Source organism: Leptosomus discolor, chromosome 1, assembly GCF_034619465.1.
Source record: "Leptosomus discolor isolate bLepDis1 chromosome 1, bLepDis1.hap2, whole genome shotgun sequence".
Classification (NCBI taxonomy): Eukaryota; Metazoa; Chordata; class Aves; order Leptosomiformes; family Leptosomidae; genus Leptosomus; species Leptosomus discolor.
This window is the reverse complement of record NC_141391.1, coordinates 129,211,048-129,228,741: the sequence shown is the minus strand read 5'-3', so window position 1 is coordinate 129,228,741 and position 17,694 is coordinate 129,211,048. Positions and strand designations below refer to the sequence as shown.

General features: G+C 47.6%; 1 protein-coding gene across 1 annotated transcript in view; it reads left to right on the top strand.

The window, feature by feature from the left end:
• The first annotated feature begins 11,261 nt into the window (after window positions 1-11,261).
• The window catches only part of ARHGAP31 (Rho GTPase activating protein 31), a 56,031-nt gene continuing 49,598 nt past the window's right edge, over window positions 11,262-17,694 (top strand). Inside the window, exon 1 of the mRNA XM_009946771.2 lies at window positions 11,262-11,361. Coding sequence (XP_009945073.2) covers window positions 11,262-11,361 — 100 coding nt within the window. The remainder of the gene's footprint in view (window positions 11,362-17,694) is intronic.

Genomic DNA, 17,694 nt, shown 5'->3' with positions numbered 1-17,694 from the left:
GATGTAGCATTTTTGGTATTGATTTCTACTGAAAGCTGAGATTCTTACAAGAAATCCCCTAACTCCAGGAGCTGGGACTTTAAGACAGTTGCTATGCATGACAATAATATTATAACCCAGAAAACCCGATGCATATGAAACTGCCTTATTTCCTATGACAGGGGCCATCACCAACTGACTCTCCAAGTTTTTTTAGTGACATTTGATTCAAGTTGTCTTTTGTGATATGTTGAAGTGCAGGAGAGCAGGGTCATGCTTACTGTATCCTATGGACACCGTCTGCTAGGGATCAGTCTGAAATGCAGCCTTGCTGCATTAATTTCTCCCTTTTACCTGATTTACCTGCTGTAATGCTGGAACTGCTCCCTGTACTCTTCACTCATCTACACAATTTTTGCCTAAGACTGCTGTCCTACAATGCCTGTCAGTTCGTGCTGTGTGCCCGTGGTGTCAAAATATTATCTACTTATTTCTCCCCCAGCTGCATTTTTCCTGCCAGCATGCATTCTCCTAAGCCGTTCTTAAAAGCTGGTTCCATTTTCAAGTTGCAAATACTTGGTATTGTTATAAAAAAGATGCTATGTAACTCTAACTCAAACCATTGGATTCGTCCCAGCATCTCTTAAATTTGCCAGGGAACAGTGTGTACGTGGTGATCAGTGGAGTGAGAGTATGACATTCTGGCACTGGGGGCACATACATTCCCCCTGTTCCTCACAGGAGATTTACACCCCTCTTCTGAGGCAGGACCAGCAGGTGCTTGCATGGTTTGGGCAAATACCTTTTTAGCTGACCTTTCTCTTGCCCTAAATTTTGCTATCATTCTGATACTCAGCACCTTTCTTCCCCTGCTGGAAATGTTGGCATCCATTTTTTTGGGGGGGGAGAGCTCTGACTTCTTTATGGGCCTAAAGGAAAACCCAGACCAGACCCAACTGAAGGATGTTCCTGGACTCTCCCTCAGGGAGACACATACCCTTTTCTGGCTAGAGAGGGTTTGGCTCAGAAGGCCAAAAGAAGTAACAAAGTTGGAACCTAAGGTAATGGAACAAAATCCATTTTGGATGCAAATCTGCGATTTCCAGGATCTCATCATTTAGGCCACTGTGGATCAGGCAGACCCCTCTATCTTAAAGAAATCTCTCTTCTTCCTGTCTGGCTTATTTTCCTTTTCCAAGCAAAAGTAATCTTAACGACATTCTTCTTGTGCCCACAGTAGGGCTGGGCCTGCTTTTTTTCCTCCCCCTGCAGTATTGAGGTTGCAGAAAACAGTAGCCAAGTGCCACAAGAGCACAGAAAAGAAACACGAGGTGAGTGAGAAGGGCATCTGACTGCACCTGTAACCCTATATGTACATGATCAGCTTCTCCTACAATCAGGGCAGATAGCAACGGCTTTCCAGGAACAACCTGCTGCTAAAACACGCTCTGGAATGAATACAGGATTAGAGGTGAGGGAGAACAGAGAGCAGATCTTACATTGCTCCTTGCCACCCTGATTTGTTGCCCCTTGGCATTCCCCCCATCTCTTCTGACACCTCCTCAAAGACAGCCCCTGGGGCAGGGCGACACCACTGGTCTCGTAGCATGGGGAAAAAGCCCGTGCTGGAGGTTGAAGCAAGAGGGACAATTGCTTCCCATTTCCCAGTACAGTATGTTACAAAGGGCTGTTGCAAAGCTTGGCCGCCTGACAGTTGCGTTTACAAGAGCATTGGCCCCTTTCCAAGCAATTCTTTCAGGTCTCATTGTTTGGTAGGAAACAAACAAGGGGAACAGCACTGGGTGGGCACACCAGAAGAGGGTCTAAATATAGCAGGGCAGCATTAGGGAGACAGGCTTCTTAGCCAAAGCTTACGCTGAAGATAACAAAACCCCTCTGCTAGTCTACAGAAAAGACACCGGTTCAGCTATAGGCACCCCAGTTACATGGGTGAGGGCTCCCTAGATGTCCCAATCTCATTGGCCAGCTACAATGATGGTATACTAGCCATAAAAGCTGAAAGCAGCCTGTTAAGCTGTGTAAGTAATTGCAAAGCACAGAAAGAATATTATTGGTTCCAGCCTGAAGTCTTCTGAGTGCTTTCTGATATAATTCACACCCAATACAACTTCAGCATGAGTCAGGAAATAATCTGAACTATAGATTTAGACAATGAGGTGTCAGACTGAAGGCAAGCCAAGCCCTTTCGGCCTGTGATGGAAAGAAGATAATTTCATGCCACCTTTGCCTGGAGGTGTTGAGACTCAGTAGGATTCAAACTAAATAATGTTGCTGACAGCACTGCAAGGCTGGTGACATTTCTGAAAGCAGAGGAAAAGACAAAGCAAATGTGGCAAAGAATTTAAAAAATCCTCCATAACCTGGCACATCCCCACCTCCCGCTAGAACAGTCAGGGTGCAGGTAAGGAAATGCTAAAGGAGAAATGTGGCTTTCCCTAAGGGAGTGTACGGAGAGCTTTAATGTTATACATCCTGAGAGGGTGGGGACTCAAATCTCAGGCAGAAGGAATCTCCCCACATAGCTGATTTCCCTGCTCAGTACCTTCAGCATTTGAGAGCACAGTAGAAAGGCAGTTGTTTTTCCACTTAACCTAGGCACACGCCTGACCGTGAAGAGGGATGTGATGCAAGGCAGGAAGAGAAAGCCTAAAAGGGAGGGAGGATACGGTCAGCCTTACAGAGAGGACAATAGTAGATCATTTGTGCAGACCCACCAGTGCTTTCCCTATAGGGACTTAGCTCAGTGAGTAGAAATAAGAAACAACAAATGTGCTGGAGCCCGCCACTGGCAAGAACACCTGGCCTTGCTTGCCACAGCTGCTAGCACTCTCGTGTGGTGTTTGCAAGGGGGATGTGGATTTTGCAAACTTCTATTTCCTTTCTTCCCCCTTGCTGCTACCAAATCATATTTTGTCTTGCTAGAGATGGGGTGAAGTAGCAGCCTGTCTTAGCTGGAGACCGTCATCATAGCTGGCAATTCTTCGTAGGAACTCTTCCTTGTGATGCTAGATGTTCAGACACAATAAAAGGAGTCTTACTTGAAAGCTTGTGCTAAAACAAGACATAACTCTCTCATAGAAAAGATGATTCTCACAAGTGATCAAGAGAAGACCCCAGAATAAAAGAAGTCAGGTTTTAAATGACTTCTAAAAATAGGACATATCAGGCTAGATTTTATCCCTAAAATAGTGGGCATCCCCTGAGCTATTTGTTGGGATTTTTTTCCAACAAATCAGATTATTACAAAGCAGCTCTTATCTTCTACAGAAAGTGATCAAAATAGATTATTGCCTGAGAGAACACCTAAACTCATTTCTTTCCTCTCTTCCAGCTTAGTCCTTATAATAGAGATTCTTTCTCAGTCCTTAGCCTTGCATTACCATTAAAATAATGCAAGTGCAATGGACTGCTGTTTTTATGCAGACAGGTTAACCCACAACTTCCTTCTCCCATGGCAACATGATTAGCAGAATGGATAATAAGAGAGAGACATCCAAAGGTGGAAATACAGGCAGTGAAGTGGATGTTGGTGTCAGTGTCCTCTGAGCGATGGTGAGCTGGGTTAATCAGAAATTATACGCTTGAGGTCCTTTATAGTATACTAGCAAAGCTGTTGTTTGTCAGAATTGAAAGCAGAAGATACTAAATAGTTTCTCTTTTACTGTTATAGGCCTCTGGACCAATAGGTTTCTCATTTCTGCTAGAACAGCATTTATGGAGTGGGGGAAAACTCCTACAAAATCGGTGGGGTGCAAATGTGGAGGAACAGATACTGAACATCTTCTGCTCTCCTTTAGGCTGTGGTAGTATAGCTGCTGAACTAAGTGACTGGACTAGTGACTAAGTGACTAAACAATGGGTGTCTGAAGTGATAGATCTTTTCAGGATTTTCTTCCCCAATTAAGTTTTCTCAGCTCCTAGAGATCCTTGAGAATCCATGCTTGAGAATCTTGTTATTGCTTGTGTTCACAGGCTAGTGAGACACAAGAATGGGCTTATGGTTAAGGCACTTCCCAAGTCCATAGGTGCTGTTGATTTGGCTTTTTGCTTTGCCATAGAGTCACAATGTAGATTTAAGCAAGTTTAATCTCTGTAGGTCTCTTTGGTTACCTGATCGGGGGAGGAGAGGAGGCAAAATCATTTCCTGGTTTGGTGGGAATCCTTGTTGTTACTATTTGCAGTAAGGCAATGTGTTGAGGAAATCACCTCTCTATGACATGCTAACTTGCTTGTACTTAGCACAAGGGCTGCCAGCTGCCTCTTCCACGTTATCCAAAAAGCTGCTGGCAGGATGCTCTTGAAAAGGCCTGTGTGAGTTTGGAATGGCTCCATGGTGTGAGGTTTGTGGCCTTCCTGCCTCACCAAATGGGTTATGTCATTGGTAAGATGGTTGGAGAAGGTTCAGAACATGCCTCTGAGATGAAGGAAGCTTTTGCTAGCTGTGTAGCTTGTCTGGTAGAGTTTTTCTCTAAATGTTTGTTTCATAACATATCGTATGTTATTGAGCTATCGATGGAGTTTTACACTGGGAGACATAAAGGCTCCCTATAATTGTCTTTATGTTGTTTAAAGAACAGCTGGAGTCCCCAGTCAAGAATTACAGTTTCTCTGTGCTAGATGCTGTACAAACACAGGAGTAAGCAACTACCACTGTTCAGGTAAGTTTATGCTCTAAGAAAGGGAAGGAAGGTATGTTCCTCATCTGTTTTTCTGCACACAAGACACTTCTGAAATGACTGTGAACAGTGGGAAAAAGGAGTCTGGCTAAAAATGCAGTTGCATGTTTTGTAGCTCTGGTGTGTATAGTCAATGACTGAGTATCATGCTATATTAGGCTACTTATGTACTTCACTGCATCTGGGATGATACTCAAGGAGGTGGAATAGGCAGGAGTATATGTCTACTCTCCTATTATGTCAGTGACTACACCTGGTCCTTCAGCCATAGATCCTTGCCCTATGCTCTAACCAGTAAACTGGGAGAAAAGTACCTTCCTGGTACAAGACATGTTCCATTCTAATTGACTCTTCTGATTGACACCACACTATCATGCAGGCTCATAACTAGAGCCTTGTGGGCATAGGTCTGTTGTACCTCTTGATTACACTGTTGTGTTGTGGGTATACAGTCAGCAGTAAAAAAGCTCAGTAGCGTGTGAGCGTGAGGTGCGCCCTTCATTTGTAGTCGAAGTGCTGGGTTCTGTGAAGTAGCTAACAAAAAGGTTGCATGGTGCAGACAGACCCACAGAAGAAAGTGTGTCATGATGTGAGGCAAGAGGAAGGAAGGAAGGAAGTTGAGAGCTGGGGGAGACAGGGCTTGTGGCTGGGAATGGGTGAAATTAGGAACCAAGAGTGGTGGGTGCCCTGTGACAAGGGAAGCTGAAGGGTAGCCCCATAGTCTGCCATCTGACGTGTACTCAGAGAAACAAAAGCCTGCATGCCAAGCTCTAGGCTTCACAATACTCTCTGGCTTTGGCCATAGGGATGGGAGTAGACAGGAAACTGGGCTGGAGAGGGGCAGGAGACAAATAAGAGAGTATGTCGAGGGGTGGAGAGCAAGGGTGAACTGGCGTGTCAGGGTCTAACAATGAACTGTCTGTGTCAGGAAAACAGTCGTACTCGACAGCTATTTTTAGGGTTTCAGATCCCCCCCTCCCTGAGTCTTCCACTCCCTGCCCGCCCCTGCTCTTTTGTGCTGAGTGGCGCCTGGCAGATTGGTGGAGATTTTAAAGCCAGGGATAGGAAAGAGCTCAAACACAATAAAGGAAATGCAGCAGGGAGGGGAGAGATGGGTGCCCAGAAATAGCCTGTGTGACACCCCTGCTGCGGCCCCGAGCTCTTAGAAGAAATACTTAGGCCTAATGTCCAGAGTTGTTCCCCAGGCTCTCTGGCTGCTTCTGGGGTCACCAATACTTTGTCTGTGAGAACGGAGAGAACTGTAAAGTCATTATCTGTCCCACGTTCATTCACACACAAACGCTGGCTTGCCACATCCGCTTTCAAGCCGAAGGGCGAGGCATCACAGATCAGCAGTGAAGTGGGATGGGAGGGTGCCCCACCTTCCTGCACGAACGAACCTGTGGCTCTGTCTGACAGGCAGACCTTTGTGACTAACTTCAAGTCCTGACCTATTTTTTCAGGTTCAAAGGGAAGGAATTAAAAAAGTGTCGTGGGCCATGACTTCCTGATTTGGGCTGTGGTACCGTGGGGCAGTTGGCCATCACACTGTTTGTATGATGGCAGGGACTAGGAAGTAATCTCTACAGAGAGATTGCTTCTGTGAGAGCTCTGTCTTGGCTTAGTATTGCTCTTGTTCTGCAGAATCACTTTTTTCTTTCTCTATTTCTTTTTTAGTAGGGAGAGAAATCCCCACTTCTTTTCCAGCTGTTTCAGGTTTGAACTCCTTTTTGCTTTCTATACTTCTGGCCTGAGCTCTTTTCCTCTCTGGCTTTGCCTGTTCTCATCTGTGAAAACCTTTCCGGGAGGGGCACTGACTTATTCCTTAGCCCTGCTGCTCACCCTAACTATTGGAGAGACCTGCCCTGTCTCCTGGGCTGTGCAAATACAGACTTCTTATTTTTTCCTATGTGGAGAACATTGCCGCTTTCCCTCGGAAAAATCCCTTGGCTCAGCACTGATTTCAGGCTCCAATACGAAGTGCTTTGTTTGTAAAGCCTCCCTTGTTTGGTTCCTGCTCACCTTGCCTGACCTCTTCCTCCTGGGCCCGGGCTCCCTGGGCAATCCTGCAGCAACCTCCCCTCTGTCCTCTCACTGAACCTTGTCCTGGCATGGGAAAAGCCACCCCCATAACCCAGCCTGCCTGGCAAGAGCTCTCCTGGAGCTCCTCGTGCCTTCTTTTCCTTGCTGCGGCACAGGCCTCTTTCACCCCACCTGCCATGCCATGTCCTTTCTCCCGCTTCCTCTTCCCTCCGCAGGGTACTTGGCATGGGGCAGCAGGGCAGCAAACTGCAATACCTGAAAGAACCTCTATGAATAAAGTGACAATCCTCCCTGTTTTTTTCTAGTTCCTCTTCCCTGTACTTGTGCTTCAAATATTGCTTTTTCTTGGTACAGGGGTGGCAGTCTTTTCCTGTCCCCCACCACAGCACCCTGGTGGCAACGGCTGAAGGTGGTCCTGTGGCCCAGCCCCGGACAGGCATTACCAACCCATAGCCTGGCTGGGGTCAGGGCAGCACAGCACAGCCCCCAGATAACCAAAATTGGATGCAGCGCTCGATTTCTGCAGCATTCATCGGCCAGTGGGACGCGTCACGATGGCTCCCAAAGATGGCGCCTCCCTCAGCGGCTGCAGGGAACTGCCACAGAGCGGACTCCAAGAAATGGTGCTTTCAGTTGAAAATGCCTACCAGCCTGTGAGAAACAGCAAGGGGCGTGGGTGACGGGCTGACCCAGCAGCACTGCTGAGTGCCTGTGCTCTGGGCCTGTGTCTTGGTTTGAAAGACAGGTGTCTGTGGAGGAAGGCAGGAGCCTCCCTTGAAATGGAAAGTGCAACCCCCTTCCCTCCAAATTATTATAATTTTGAAATTAACGGGCCTTCAGGCAAAGATATGGGGAATAGGAATAACAGTTCTTTACTAACATATATATATATAACACAAGGCAGGGAAAAACAAACAACCCACTGGTTTACACTGACAGAGTCAGGAATACAACCTGACACCCTGTTAGGGTGGCAGTAGCAGTCCGATAAGATGCTGGCTGCAGTCCTCCTGAAGTGATGGATGTAGTTCTGTGGAAGCAGCAATCAGGTAAAAGAGTCTGGTCTTCCTCCGAAGGTCCGGTGGTAGGTAGGTAGCTCTTGTCCTCTGGAACTCCAGTGGGGGGAAAAGCTCCTCTGGGAATCCAGTGGAAGAAAGGCTGCTAGGGTGTTCAAAATCTCCGTTTTTATTTGGCATGGACTGCTTGGCTCCTTCCCCCCCCCCCCCCCCCTCCCCGGGCGGAGCATCTCACAATGGGATGGGGAGTCGTGAGGCAGTTCCTTGATGGGCCATTAACAGGAGATAGCCCAGGAGCGAGTTATCGATGGGTCAGGCGATAAGGCATTGTTGTGCCCAGTAACAGGAGATAGTCCAGAGGGGGGAGGCAGGGAGCACCGCCCCACCTGGTCTCAACAGCTCCTGAAGATGGTAATAGAATATTTTTTTTTTCTTTTGGCACATTTTACACTGTAACCCAGGACAGCCTGTCGGCTGTCAAGGGCCCTTGGAGCGGGGCTGTGCAGGGGAGGGGGCCCATGCTGCACAACAGCCATGCCAGGGTTCTCCCCGCTGCACCTGGGGCCGTAGCTCCCTCGCTGGTGACATGAGGAAGGTCTACACATTCAGGGGCTGATTTTATCTATTGAACTTCTAGGTTTTTTGTTTTTAAATGAAGCTATCCTCTTCTGAAGACATCCTGTATGGGTAAGCTTGCAAGTGAGGAGCGGGGAAACCATATCTAAGATGAGGGATGGCATGGCGGTGAGGGCAGGAGTGTGGTACAGTGGGTCACCAGGCAGAGGAGACAGGTAAGGGCTGTGGACACAGATGATGGTAGTGAGGCTGTCTGACGCAGGGCGATGGAGAAGATGGGCACAGGGAGTTTAAATGTCCGGTTTGGTTCGTGGAGGTAGGGAGGTGTCTGCAGAGGGGAGTTCAGGACTTCGAAGAAGACGGTGCGGTTACTCGCCATGGCAAAGCTGTTCCCCGCCACTGGTCCAGTGCTGCGGCTCAGCACTGCGGGAGAGGGCTGGTGTGTGCAGGAGGATGTGCCTCGTCCCCAAGGGGGCAAGGAGAGGGCTTTCTCTTCCTACAGAAGGCAGCCAGCTGCCCAGGCAGCGGGCGGACGGCCTGGTGAGACATCCAGGTCTGAGCGTCCTGTTGTCTGTCCGACTCATTTGAAGTCTGCCCCTTGGCAGGCAGGCAGGATGCGCTGCGGCACGCGATGGGTTTGGCAGCACGCCGGTACAGGGAAGGATCCCGTGCACCGACTTGACATCAAGATGCTACGAGAGGCGCAGAGTAAATTCAAGGAAGTTATATGTGTTTCATGAGCACTCAGGGTCCCTATGAACAACCATTGGTCTGGTGGTGAGAGCTCAGTTTCCCCCCTTAGCCTGGGAACACGAGCAGGAGTCTAGGAGCCAACAGGCCAGACATCTCTGACACCCTTCTGCAAATCATTTTCCCCTCAACTTGTCAGCCAGCAAGATGCAAAATGGGGATAATGATGATAATTATGGTGATAAACTGCACAATAGGAATTACAATTGCTCAAGGTCCTTCACTAGGGCTCTTGGTGTTTTTTCTTCTATGTGAAGTGGTAACATCCAACACTTTTGAGGGAAAAAAAAAAAAAAGAAGTCACCATACCTGCAGATAGAACCTGATTTGCTTTTGGCAGCAGTCAGATCACAGTCGGAGGCTTGATTTCTCTGAAAAATGACTCTGTCAAAATAAAGGGGTCAGGTGGTGAACTTGCAGAGGCCTGTGGGAGTAGATGTGGTTTCTCTGCCATGTGAGGGTGCGGAGCCCAGGGCAGAGGAGGGAGGTGGGTTAAGAGAGTCCTTTGCCACCTTTCCTGGTCAGTTTTCCTCCAAACTGAAACTGCTCTCCTTGTCTTTGGTCTGATTTTTGGTGAAAAGCTGCAATTTCCTGTTTTTCATTTGCTTGTTTATTTTTCACTCAGACGCATACAGTTATATTTGGCATGGAGCAAGAGGGGGCAGTGAAGCCTTAGCAGAGTTAAGTTTGCCTCCCTAGATGAAGCGTGTAGCCCACCAACATACCCAGCCCTGTAAAGAGGTCTGAATTTCTGCGATAAAAAATGTGGAGCAAGCTCAAGTGACTGCTCTTACGAGCAGAGTTATGCGCGTACTGAAAGACTAGAAAGGTATTGAGGGGGGAGGAAGACTCAGGCCCAAGGGTAGACCCATCCCATTTCCCTTCTTGCTGCTACTGGGTGATTTCTGTTTCTTATCTCTAAACCTTATCTCTTCATTGGTCAAGGGGAGCCTTTTTTGGGTGCTCACTCGAAAGTACATGAACTTAGATGCCCGGACGGCATCTGTTTCTGCTTGCTGAGGAGGAGGGAGCTGAAAGTTTCCCTCCTCCCCCCCTCTCTTTAGTTTGCCAACTTTCTGCCTCTTCTTGTGCTTCGGTAGCTCCAGCCTGCGCCTCTGTAGAAGGTGGCAAATCCTGAAGTGACAGTCACGTTTGAGGGCAGGAAGGCGCTTTGCAAGGAAGGACTCGATGAACAGAGGCAGAGGTTTACTGGAGTGGCTCCTGGTCTCTCTCCTCCTCACCGGCCCCTCCTCGGGCCTTTGCAGAGCTGAGTGTCGGTAGCGCAGGAAGCATCTGATCGCACCGCAGGCTGTGGCTCTGCTCGCAGTGATTTCCTCTCAGGCAGTCCGTTATCTGTCGACCGACCGTCAGGACAGGCTTTCCCTCTTCTTCCCCCTCCCCAACCCCCACGCTCCGTCCCCCAACTCCTCTCCCCGCCTTCCCTCAGCTTCTCTCTCACACACACACACACGCACTTTACTGCCAAAAACCGTCCTCCGCCCCCCTCCTCAGCTAACTTCCTTTCAGCATTTTTTTGAGCTGGATAATCCTAGGATTTGTAAAACGGGGGAAAAGAGAGCGCGAGCGGGTTAGGACAGGAAGCTGGTTTCTCATTCCTCTAACTGTCCGAAGGCAGGAGGAGGGGAAGGGGGGGAGCCAAAGAGGAGCCTTGTGCAGACTCTTCCCCAGTCCCTTTTCATTAGTCCGTTTGAACTTCAAGTCTCCTCCAAAAGCCGAGAGAAGGGTGACCAGACTGGGACGCTTTCTGCTGGAAGGGGCGACAGCGTGGCTGACAAAACCCAGAAGGTGGCTGTGGAGGGTCCTGGGACCACATTGAGGGAAAGACGTCTGCCCCACGATCGCCTGCCCCCAACTTGCCAGCTCCGATGTGGGCACCCGTCCACCACCCACTTCCCTCTGATGAGAACCCTTCCGGGCTCGGGCTATGATCGCTGCTGCTGCCGGCTGGGGAGCCTCCTCTCGCCCTGACCTTCCTCTGCTACAGGAGCAGCCCAACATCTGGTGGGGATTAATGTTTACTTCTCTGGCTGGACGCTGTACGGGACCCCCGATGTTGCTCCCTGGGAGCGGGACACGGGCGGTGGTCTGAGGAGAAGAGCAAGATTTTTGTTGCCCAGCGTGAGGCCGGGGGGAGGGGGGCAAGGCAGGAGGGGGGCGAACCTCTTTTGGGACTAACCTCATGAAGAACAAGGGAGCCAAACAGAAACTCAAGAGGAAGGGAGCCGCAAGCGCGTTCGGCTGTGACCTGACGGAGTATCTGGAGAGCTCTGGGCAGGATGGTAAATTCCTCTTTATTCTCACTCTGGTTGCGGAGGAGCAGAGCTTGTGCCCCCCTTTTTTACTGGTAGGACTGCAAACCAGACTTTTCCCAAGGCTGAGGGCTAGACAACCTGGAGCTGGTTTGTCCCTGGGAAGTGGAGTCACTTCCCAGTTATTCACAATGAATGAACAATCAGAGGATTGCTTTGGTGATGCATCTGCATGACCCTTGCATGCGTAGTGCTTTGTGTGTGGAAAGGGCTGGGGCTCTCAGGCTGCCTAAGTGTGGACAGAGGCGGACAGATGTATGTTGTGATGCCCTCTCCCATTCACCTGGCCGTGGAAGGGAGTAGCAGGCTTTTAGGGAGCTAGGTTTGGAAATCAGAACTGCGCTTAGCATTGCCTCCTCCAAGACTTTGAAATCCTCCCCAAGTCCATGAGACTAGAGTGTTGCAGGGCAGTAGGGAGGAACTGGGAACATTCCATCTGCCCCTCCTGGACTCCAGTACCTTTCTCATACTGTCCTTTCACTGCTGGATGGAGACAGGACAGAGACTGGGGTGGGGGGGTGCGGGGGGTGGAGTAGGGATGGGTGTGAGGTGTAGGGGGCAGCTGAGCTAATATTTTCACTCCACTGCCTGTTATCTTTCTCTCCTCTTCTCCTCCCCCTGACCTCCATGCCCCAAGGTATTGGATCAGAATGCGATAGCTCAGACAAGGGGTAACTCCAATAAGATCAGAGGGTCCTGAGCTTGAAATGGTCTGTCCTGGATGAGGGAAGGAGCAGAATGATTGCTCTTAAAGAGGGTTGGATGACGAAAGAAGCAGTTGTGAGTTTGGCATACAGAAAGACCTGCAGTTTAGCAAGAGGAAGAGTAAATATATGCCTGTTACCATCCCTGATGTTAGCATTATGTTCCAGGTTTAGAATTATTTTCCAGTTTGAATTAACTAACTTTTACCAATGTCAGGCTACTCTGAGCAAAAAAAAAGGCTTTTAGCAGCAATATCAGCTTTGTACAGGGAGGGCTGTACAATCAGGTCTTTCATTTGCTTATAAGCATGGCTGATGAAGCACAGTGTGGAACTGCACTGGCAGAGGGATGGACTACATAACAGTAGTCCTTTCCATCGCATAGTGCAGAGGGCAGTACATATATCACTAAGATAAAATGTTATATATGTGCATTTACTTAGGTATGGGGGAAAACCAGTAATTCAATTTAATTGTGAGTCATCTGTAACAATTACTGTACCTTTTAACTTATGTAGCCCTTAACAGCAGTTGAATTGAAATAGCAAAAATAACAGACTTAATGAACTGATAGCACTTCGCCAGCGCAAGGTACAGATAGATAAATTCCATCCAGTGTTAACATGAGCTGCCGCGGTGGAGGAGCAATTTACAGCTGTTTACAGGAACCCTGAAAAACAACGCAGGGAATGCAGGCACAGGCAGTGTTTCAGTTGAAGCAGCAAGGAGGATTTTAAACGAAGAAATGTAGTTACTGCTGTTGAAATTAGGCCAGAACAGCAAAATTTATTACCAGAAATCCCATCCTTTTTTTTTTTTTTTTTTTTTTTTTTTTTTTTAAAATATATTTCTGGGCACAAGAAAGAAGGGCATTGTCTCAAGTCTCATTTGTGGGATGGTTCACAGTTCCAACCTACTTATCTCTCCATGCTGAGGAGCAGTGGGGGAGAATATGAAGTTCCTTTCCCTTTATGCAGTACTGCTATTTGTTGAATAGCACATCCCATTGCCCAGTGCCGTGGGATCCAGAAATGAAAGACTCAATTGTTATAGGTTTATTGGGAAGTGTGTAAGTTAAATTGGCATATTTCAGTTTGTTAGGACAGGGAGAGAAGAAATTAGGGTATTAGAGATACTCGTTTATTTGCTATTAGGATATTTCATTGATGTTAGGATTTCGTTGCTTAGAGCTCTCAGGATAAATAAGAATGTGACAAAGTATGCCAAAGTGACGTCTTGGGAAGAAATGAAGGTTCAGATGTCACCAGGACATCACAAACTTGTAACTATGAAACAAAATCAGAAGAGCACTTGGGGTATGAGAGATGGTTGATGTGAGGTTAGTTGAATTGTCCTACTAAGTATTATTTCCAGTGACAAACCAGTGCTCCTGCAAGCAGGAGCTTTGCTAGAGACCTAAACCAGTAACTTTCTTTCTGATTTAGACAGTACTATGTGTTCAACTGATGGGATGCAGGCTCTGGTTGTTCCCTACTTGGAAGCAATGAAGATGTGAGACTGTTCATGGCATCTGGGAGTGATGAGGAAGGGGAGAGTACTTTGGCTGCTGTCCACAAAACATTTTGCTGTGGACCTTTGTGAAAACAGGTTTTAAAATGCACCCAGAAGGGTTAACTGGGAAAGAAGAGGCTGTAGGACAGGCAGGACACAAGTCAGGTTGGTCATACTTTCATGCTCAGGTTTGGCCACCCTGTAGTGCTGCTTTGTGTGACTCATCCTGCATATTGGAACAGGCGAAGAGAAGTGGAGACCTGCTTTGCTGCTGCTGGGGATGGCAAAGGGATCACAGGGCAGGGGGGCAGGGCTATTGTAGACAATTCAGTTTGCCTTTTTTCCCTCCGGATTAGTGCACGGCCGTTACAGTTAGGGGGTGCTGCACTACTGGTGGAGGAGATGCACAACTTGAGTTCTTACATGCTTGAGGTTGTTGAAGAGCAGCTTGTGCTTTCTACAAGGACCTTAGTCCCTGTGTCGATGCCAAATTCCAGTGGAGAGAATTATATTCTTCTTAAAGGTATCAGCATTTCCTCTTCTGTCATTTAGCTGCTTAGTGATGTGCTATGGTCTGCTTCAGAGATGGCTACATTTCAGTAACAGGGTAAAAGATCCCACTCTCTCCCTTACCAGACAGCTGTACCTAAGGCTCTGCTATAAAGAGCTTTATGATAATAGAAGAAAAGCTGCAGCAAAACTACAAAGTATTTAAGAGCAGTGTATATGGAAAACTTTAGCAGGTACAGTGGGGTAGCTCAGAAGACTAAATATGTGATACAAAGCCTTTAGCCCTAAGTTGATTCTTCAGGTCTGACCCAAGTCAGTAGTGCTGGACAGATGTTGCTGTCTGGTGGCTGTTTCAAAGCTCAGATGAGTTGAATTTACTGTATTTCAAGTCAGTTCCTGTCGCTGCCACATTTGACCCTGCTTGGCCTTTTCCTGCTGGCAGCCTCTACACAGAAACTGGTCATGCTCCTTATGGGGACAGACTGCTATCAGTGCTCCCAAGCATTTAAAATCATGACTCAGACAACAAAAATCATGAGATAAAATAAAAATCAGTGCTGGGTTCTTTTTCTTCATTCTGTTTTCTGAAATTTCGGTGTGCATCTCAGTTACGTTTTCAAGTCTTTCTCTTGGCAAGAGGGCTAGAAACTTGGGGAAAATGAGCTTTTCTTCCTTCCCACTAAAATTCTGAAACAATGACTTGAATAGCAATGGATGTGAGGAAAAGCTCACATAAGACATAAAAGAATGGTGGCTGGCAATACCAATGAGTAAAATTTGTCTGTTTTCACATAGTCCGCCTTCTGTTGCTGCCAGCATTGAATCCACACATGGAGGCAAGGGATCTTTTGGAGCGTCAGATCTTCACTAGAAAGCAGTGTCAGGATTTGGGCATGGATAGGCACTCATGCAGGAGGAAGTTAGTGTTAATGACCTCTCCTAAAACATTTTCCTCTGTCAAACTTTATTAAAGTGTTACAAGGGCACAATGGAGCTAACAGATATTAGCCTTGATGGATTAACATTAGAGCCATGTTTTGGCCTCTTGATAACCAGCCTGGTTTCCAGAGGAGAAAAGCACATAGGGCCTTTGCTGAAGTCAGTGGGAGCTGCCATTCAGACCCCCAGTTCCTGAATAACAACAGCATAATTTTCTAGTGTCAGATGGGCCAGCAAAGAAGACAAGATGCAAGTTTGGGTGCAAACCTTAGTTGGAGCGGGACAGTCTGAACTGCTTAAGAAAACAAAGAGTACTCTTGCTTCTGGCCATACCACAGAAGAGTTGTAAGAGGGCGCTGTAAGAGCCAAAGCTGTTGAAGTGAGAGGGACTAAGTCAAAATGGAGTTTAATATTCCCAGTACTTCTAACCGTGGGAAATTCAGACTAGGATTTCAGGTGCACAACCAGGTGCCGCTTCCACTTTTTAAAATGGAAGTGCACACAGCATCTACAGAAATTGGATTGTGCTGGTAAAAGATAATCCAGTCTTTTGCGCAGGAACCGCTACTGATTCAGACCTACCTTTGCTTCATTTGCTTAGAGCCAGGTAGGACTTGGAAAAAGGATGAACCTTTTCCTTCTTTTTTAGAACAATGATGTCTAGGTGTCGGGATAGCAGGTGCTACCAGGACCGCAAAAAGCCAAATCTCAGATTAGATGTCTTCTTCTCAGGGTGCAGGTCAGCTCTATGTGTCCGAGCTTCCCCTATTTGCTGGAGAGTTAAATCTGCTGTTGCTGTACCCCTCTGTGGTTTCTTGCACATCTGTTTCCTGCCCAGTGTTGTCTGGTTGGGATGCAATGAGCTCAGCTTTTCCCCTTAACCCCCTCCCACACTCCCCACAGCTCCCTCAATGGCTCTCATCCTGAGCCTCTAGCACCCAAAGCATTTTCTGTCTCTTTGTCTAATGCTGTTTATTGGCTTTGTTGTTATTTGACATAGAAATAGGGCTGCTTCGTTTGAGGACCTTTGAAGCCATCAGCTTCTTCGTGCTCTCTACTTGAGGCTCCTTCTTGCACGGCAGAGAGCAGGGTGGGCCAGCAGCACTCCCTGAGTGCTGGGCCAGGGAGGGAAAGGGAGCTGTTGCCCGCAAACATTGCACAGGGAGGTGGGTGAGGAAACCCCCACAAGCGCCTGGACTGTAATATGGGGAAGCAGACAACAATACGGGTAGCCCATATGATATTCTTCCATGAGGTGTGGCTGTGTAATGACTGCCTCTGCCTTGTCACAACTGCATTTGAATGAAAAAGTAAGGAAAGCTTGCATTTAGTGTTAGTGGGCTCATAAAAACATGGTAGCTCTGGCTTGCACTGCCTCCCCAAGCAGGATGTTAACCACTTTTGAGAGCTCCAGTAGGCCAAGACTTTGCTGTAGGATAGGCAAGTGTTTCTGAGGGAAAACGCTGACAAAAATTCATCAGTAATATGCTTTGTACAAAGGAAAGGTGGTCTTGGATACTCTTCGGCTGTTTTGGTACAGCCCCTCAGCATGCCGTCTTTTGTCTTATTTTGATGCTATGTGTTTCGTTTTGAAGCTGCCTTGTCCATACTCAGATGAATGAGGAAATCTGTCACTCAGGAAGAAAGTAGTTTGCTTCAAGAATAGACTCCCTTCGGAGCCAATTGTTAAACCTGCTACCCAGATGTGAAGCAGCTTTTCTGGGTCATGTGTCTTTCCTTCCTCACACTTGCATGTGCAGCTGCGTTTGTGGGACAAAAACATGCAGGGTTGGGCGTGAGGGTCCATGCAAGTCCACAGCGCATGTAAGTGTGTTCCACACAAAGATGCATTTATGTCCACTTAGTTTTTTTTTTTTTTAAGCTGCTTTTCCTGTGTTGATGTTTCGAAATGAAAGTATGCCCATACTTTTGGCTAGATGCTGTTGGTTAGTGATGCATGCAGAAAGTCCTGAGGAAACTGCTGAAGGTTCATTAATGGCAATGTAGAGGAAAAAGACAAGGCCGTTTTTTTTTTTTTTTTTCCCAAGTCCCCTTGGAAAAATAAAAATGCCACATGCTCGTTTAATCTGCTGCAGAAGAATGAAGAGCTGCATTCATCCCGCTCTCAAAATTAGAAACTGGCACTGGGGATTTCTGTCTCAAGAACTGATCGAGCTGAAAAGAAACCTTTCTCTCTTTCTGTAGCCAAATCACTTTCAGTCCTGAGCTCTTCCCTGACCCACCTCACCCTGAGGCTATGCAAACGCTTGTCTCCTTGCAAGGAAGGAAGCATCAGGGACTAGGAAAAGAACAGGACAAGAACAGCCTCTTGGGCTGGCTTGAAATGCATTGGTCCTCTTTTTTTTTTTTTTTTTTTTGTCTGATATGCTGCTGCAGCCTGCTGTGCATTTTCACACTGCTGATATACCAAAAAGCCCCATGACCTGTGCTCTTTGGGGTCTATCCTTGGCTGTAGTCATGCAGCCTGTGCGGATACTGAAGGCTGCATCCCCTCATCTTTGTGACAGGAGCAAAAGGGACAGTCGGGCTCTGAAGTCTGGGGGCAAAAAAGGGGGACTATTATCGTACAGTGGTGGAGAGCTGTGGCAGAGGGGCCCTGAGGGCTGAGTATGTGAAT